Source organism: Humulus lupulus, chromosome 8 (genome assembly GCF_963169125.1).
Source record: "Humulus lupulus chromosome 8, drHumLupu1.1, whole genome shotgun sequence".
Classification (NCBI taxonomy): Eukaryota; Viridiplantae; Streptophyta; class Magnoliopsida; order Rosales; family Cannabaceae; genus Humulus; species Humulus lupulus.
The window spans coordinates 36,625,666-36,631,490 of record NC_084800.1 but is presented as its reverse complement, the minus strand read 5'-3'; the positions used below and the strand labels follow the sequence as shown (position 1 = coordinate 36,631,490).

The following is a 5,825-nucleotide window of genomic DNA, read 5'->3' as shown; positions in this document are numbered from 1 at the left end:
ATTTAAAATTTTTTAATTCTTATTTCCACATTTTAAACAAAAACTTAAAAATGGTTGTTAAAAAATCCATATTTATATATATAAAAGATACTAATAGGACAATAATTGGTTAACTTTTCATAAAAAAAACTTCATTTTTGGATCATTTTATTAAAAGTGTATTGAAACTTTTCATTTGAAAGTTATTATGTAGTATACTAAAAATAAAATTTGCTAATAGGTTATATGCTAACTTGTTATACTTTATTTTAACTCATTAGTTTCTAAAATAAACTTGAAACTAATATAAAAATATCTTAGATAATAAGACACCATAATATAACCTAAAAGTGATTATTTACTATTTTAGGATAACGCTTTTTCTACAAATAAGTTTTTGAGTCAACCAAAATGTATATCAAATAATACGGTATAAAAGTGAATTTTTTTTTTATTATAAAAAATCAACCAAAAAACTAATGAAAATATTACTTTTGAAAACCCATAAAAATAGAAATTTTGAGATTAGGTGAACTTTTTATTTTCAGACATATTATTTTTTAAATTAAGTATTTTTTTGATGATTTGATAAGATATTTTTTTAAATAAAAAATTTTAATAAATTTTTTGTAATTATTTTATAATATATGTATAGTGATGAAAAAGAAACCCATTCGAGAAAGAAAAGGCTATATTTGGGTCCATTGACAAATAAAGCCCAAATATAGCGGTTTATTCAATAAGGCCATAATTAAGCAACGTCTATTTCCAAATTCAAATTCAAATATTCTTCTCCCTCCTCTCCTCTGAGTTTGAGCTTTTCTAGTTAACCATGGCTACCACGACGAACTCCTCTCTCACCACCCCAACCAAAACCCCATCAGAAAAATCCCACTCTGCAAGGCACCAGAAGCGGAACCATACCATGCTCGAATCATCCTCGTCATCCAAGTCCCGGTTCGAGGCCTACAATCGCCTTCAGGCCGCTGCCGTTGCCTTCGGCGAGAAGTTACCCATTCCGGAGATAGTCGCCCTCGGTGGCCAGTCTGACGGAAAGAGCTCCCTTCTTGAAGCGCTTCTCGGCTTCCGGTTCAATGTTCGCGAGGTCGAGATGGGCACTCGTCGTCCCCTTATCCTCCAGATGGTCCACGATCCCACCGCTCTCGAGCCTCGCTGCCGCTTCCAGGTACCACACTCTGACTTTTGGGTTTTCCTTTTGATTTTTGTTTGAAAAAATATAACAATGATTCGATGAGGTTGGTAAATCTTGTTTCAAAACAGTGTCTTCTTAATTTATTGGTCATTACAGCAATAGGTATTTATAGTTTTAGGGATGTTCTAGGGTTTGTAATCTCAGTTTTAGGGATTTCGGAAGAATTGGGTTCCTCGAACTAACCAAAAAAATAAAAAAATTGAGTGTGGCGTTTTAATTAATCTATAACTGAAAACAGCCTTTTTTTTCCCGGGTACTTGTATGACTTTTGTTTTTAAAATGATCAGGCTTGAACTATTTGCGTGCATGTAAATTCTGTTTAGTATGATTCAAGTTTTTGAGATGGTAGACTATTCTTATAAACAGGATGAGGATTCCGAAGAATATGGAAGTCCTGTTGTTTTGGCCTCTGCAATTGCAGATATCATAAAGTCTCGGACTGATGCGATTTTGAAGAAAACTAAAACTGCAGTTTCTTCGAAGCCAATTGTGATGAGAGCTGAATATGCACATTGTCCTAACCTCACAATTATTGATACTCCAGGTTTTGTTCTTAAGGTGCGTTGCTTTTATTAAATGTTCTAGAGTGAAAGTTTTTAATTTTTTTTTTGTATTATACTGTTCTTAAATCATGTCTATCTATAAGTTATTGTTTTTTATTTTTATTTGATCAGCCTATTGTGATAATGGTTTAATTTTGATGAATTGATAAGGTGATGAAAGCCCTGGTCGTCTGTAATTTTCTAACGAGCCCTGTAATATTAATTTTGTTTGGCAGGCAAAGAAGGGAGAGCCTGAAAATACACCTGATGAGATTCTTTCCATGGTGAAGTCACTTGCTAGTCCTCCACACCGCATTCTTCTCTTTCTTCAACAGAGTAGTGTGGAGTGGTGCTCCTCATTGTGGTTGGATGCCATTCGGGACATTGACCCAACATTTAGGCGCACAGTAATTGTTGTATCGAAATTTGATAATCGTCTCAAGGTATGAGTTTATGGTACACTAGAAAATAATGATATTTGAATTCCCATCAGTTTTTAATGGATTAAAATAGACTAGTTTAGTTTTAGTCATCTTTATAGCAGTTTCAAGATAATTGTCTTTTATTGATTGATATATTATGTTATGTAAATGTAGTCATCTAGGATGAAAAATGATTTCTTCTAGTTGATTTTGATGGCATGGCTGGATTCTTTTATGCAGGAGTTTAGTGATCGATGGGAAGTTGATCGATATTTGAGTGCAAGTGGTTATTTGGGAGATAGCACCCACCCATTTTTTGTGGCCTTACCAAAGGATAGGAACACAATTTCAAATGATGAATTTCGGAGGCAAATATCTCAAGTGGACACAGAAGTCATCCGTCATCTGCGTGAAGGTGTTGCGGGAGGATTTGATGAAGAAAAGTTCAGGCCATATATTGGTTTTAGCTGCTTGAGAGAATATTTGGAGTCTGAACTTCAGAGGAGATACAAAGAAGCTGCACCAGCAACACTTGCTTTGCTTGAACAGCGCTGTAGTGAAGTCACCATTGAACTGTCCAGAATGGACTCCAAAATACAAGCTACTTCTGATGTTTCTCAACTCAGAAGATTCGCAATGTTGTACACTGCTTCTATCTGCAATAATGTGGTGTGTAATCAAAATGATAATCTTGGAACACAACATAATTCACAAACAATATTTAGTGAATTCATTTAGAGCTATATATTCTTCCATGCACTGATTAAATTTTGTTGTAACAGTAAAAAAATGAATTGTGACTAGCGATATTCCTGATATTTACAAGAATCTCCACAGACAAGTAGAAGTAGTTCCTGAATTTGAGATCACAAGCTGACATATAGTTTTATAAGTCGTGTCCATTTTGCATGCTTCTGAGAAAGATCTTAAGAATACAATATTTGAATGTTTAATTGATTTAAGATGTTTTTTACTCTTGCTCATTGTTAAAGAGAGGACTGATAGATGGAGCAGCAGATCCTGCTCCAGAGCAGTGGGGGAAAACAACAGTGGAGGAGCAGTATGAAAGTAGTATTGGGGGTTGGCCAGGTGTTATTGCAGAAATAAAGCCTCCTAATGCTACTCTTCGACTCTATGGAGGAGCTGCTTTTGAAAGAGTAATGCATGAATTTCGATGTGCTGCATACTCCATAGAATGCCCCCCGGTATCCAGGGAGAAGGTATATTTTATTTTGTTCAAGAAATATATAGGGATGGCACTGTTTTTGATTATGTGATGGCTATTAAGTTGCTAAATTTATTGTAATAGGTTGCAAATATATTACTTGCCCATGCTAGCCGAGGTGGAGGTACAGGAGCAACTCAGGCAGCAGCAGAAATTGCACGAGCTGCTGCAAGATCATGGCTTGCCCCTCTTCTCGATACTGCTTGTGATCGCCTTGCTTTTGTATTAGGGAATCTCTTTGATCTTGCTTTAGAACGAAATCGCAACCATGACTCCGAATGTAAGAAGCTTACTAATGTTTTTCTAATCTAATCTTTAAATGACCCCTAATTTCTATATTCTTCATTGCATCCTGTTCGTTAGTAGTGTAATTTTTTTTTTATTATTTCCTGTGATATAACTTTCAGATTTTAAGCCATTTTTGTCATCAACCTTCTCTACCATGCAAGAGCAAAAGGTTCCTTCATGGGGAGGGAACTGATATTAGAAATTCTTCTTTAATTAGAATAATTGCTCAACCTTCTTTTTTTCTCTGCATATTATCCACTTTTCTGATCAGACATTTACGTGCTATTTATTTGTTCATTGTGCAGATGGAAATAAATCAGGAAACATGGATGGTTATGTTGGTTTTCACGCAGCTTTAAGGCGTGCTTACATTCAATTTATCAAGGATATCTCAAAACAATGCAAGCAACTAGTTCGGCACCATCTTGATTCAGTAACAAGCCCATACTCCTTGGTGTGTAACGAGACCGACTTTCAAGTTGGTTTTGGATCTACTGCAGCCTCTGTTTACAAATCCAACCAATGTTCAGTTGGTTGGCTTTCACTTGAATTGTCTGATGGTGGGGCATCGGGGCATGAGGAGTCAGCTAAAGATCAGGAGAACAGGCCTCCAGAGAAGAGTGCTCTGCAGACCACACCAGGCAAAGGTACAGAAGCTAGAGACGCTCTTAGAGAATGCCAATTGACTGTACCTGAGACCCCATCACCTGATCAGCCATGTGATCCAACATATGGTGGGACCAAGGAGCTTGGAAATGGTGTTGATATCGGGCCGAGAAAAAGATGTTCAAGGATGACTGGCAACAACAGAAATACTGATCACGTGAGATTTCAGAATGGTGGTGGTATTTTATTTGGAAATCGGGATGGTGGGGTAAGATCAGGCTCGGCTTATGCAGATATTTGTTTATCAGCAGCTCATCATTTTTCACGGATACGTGAAGTTCTTGTGGAGAGAAATGTGGCTTCAGCTCTGAATTCTGGATTCTTAACTCCTTGGTAAGCTTTATTTCAATTATTTTAGCTTGCATCTGTAAGCCTTAAAAGTTATTATTGGTAGTCCATGTTCATATCTTATTGCATTGTAGTCTCCATTACTTTGTCCATTCTTGCAATGGAATATTCTATATTCTTGCCATACAGCTTACAAGTTCTTCATGGAGTGAATTATTTCAATAGTAGGGAGTAGTACTGTACAAACTACAGACTAAACAGTTCAGAAGAATCTTCCACTTTTTCCTTTTTTTGTAACTTTTCTTGTTCAAGTCCTCAGAACTCCTACGGACACACATGTAGAAGTGGATTTTCACGTAGATAGTGCACCCAAGTTTCATATTTCTTGGCAAAGTGACACTGGGGCACATCAAATTTAACATATATTGTTTGTCCTTACTTTTGCAGCCGGGATGGGCTTGTTCAGGCAGTGGAGTTGGATCTGTTTGCTGTGAATGATGAGAAATTCATGGACATGTTTGTTGCTCCGGGAGCCATTGACGTTCTACAAAATGAGAAGCAGTCTCTTGAAAAACGTCAGAAAATTCTGCTCTCTTGCTTGACAGAGTTCAAATGTGTTGCTCAGGCACTTTGAAGGCTTGTTTGTGTATCTATAAGCGGTTTCAGAAGACTTCACAGCTTGTGAACATACATAAAGCGATTAGGATCAGCAAGTAGTAGCAACCTTTTATTTTTTGTCGTTTGGTTGTGAAACATATCGTTTGTTGTGGTAATAAATTGTTTAGCTACAATTATATAGTCAGTTTTGAAAGATCAAGTAGCTGTGCGGAGTTGAATAGACTCCACCAAATTTTACATATACATGTACTCTTTAATAATTATTAATTAATATGGTTGAATAGACTGAGTTTGCCTCTAATATCCCCATTCCATGTTCTATTTATATTTATTCCTCAGTCCTATTTAAGCTAAAAAAAATACCAGGAGAAGTATTTTATAAAAATAGAACTTTTAAAATTTCACTTTGCCAATGGCTTAGTTATCAACACATTTTTATTTATTTTATTATTATTATTATTATTATTATTTTTACAAATATCTGCTCAAAAAGAAGGATTTATATCTTTTTTTTTTAGTGGGGATTAGACTTTATTATTACATTCAAATTGAAAATTGAATGAGATTATAATTTAACCTTATTG

General features: G+C 35.6%; 1 protein-coding gene across 1 annotated transcript; it reads left to right on the top strand.

Moving 5' to 3' along the window:
* The first annotated feature begins 745 nt into the window (after positions 1-745).
* LOC133796806 (dynamin-related protein 5A) lies at positions 746-5,542 on the top strand. Its single transcript, XM_062234471.1, has 8 exons — positions 746-1,165; positions 1,559-1,750; positions 1,971-2,177; positions 2,397-2,825; positions 3,149-3,376; positions 3,466-3,661; positions 3,975-4,668; positions 5,071-5,542. Exons 1-8 carry the CDS (start codon positions 812-814, stop codon positions 5,255-5,257), a joined length of 2,487 nt encoding a protein of 828 aa, XP_062090455.1. The 5' UTR covers positions 746-811; the 3' UTR covers positions 5,258-5,542.
* The last annotated feature ends 283 nt before the right edge of the window (positions 5,543-5,825 follow it).

Coding starts and splice junctions, on each gene's coding strand:
- LOC133796806 (XM_062234471.1), top strand. CDS start 812: ATGGCTACCACGACGAACTCCTCTCTCACCACCCCAACCAAAACCCCA. Junction 1,166..1,558: donor AGCCTCGCTGCCGCTTCCAG/GTACCACACTCT, acceptor TCTTATAAACAG/GATGAGGATTCCGAAGAATA. Junction 4,669..5,070: donor TCTGGATTCTTAACTCCTTG/GTAAGCTTTATT, acceptor TTACTTTTGCAG/CCGGGATGGGCTTGTTCAGG.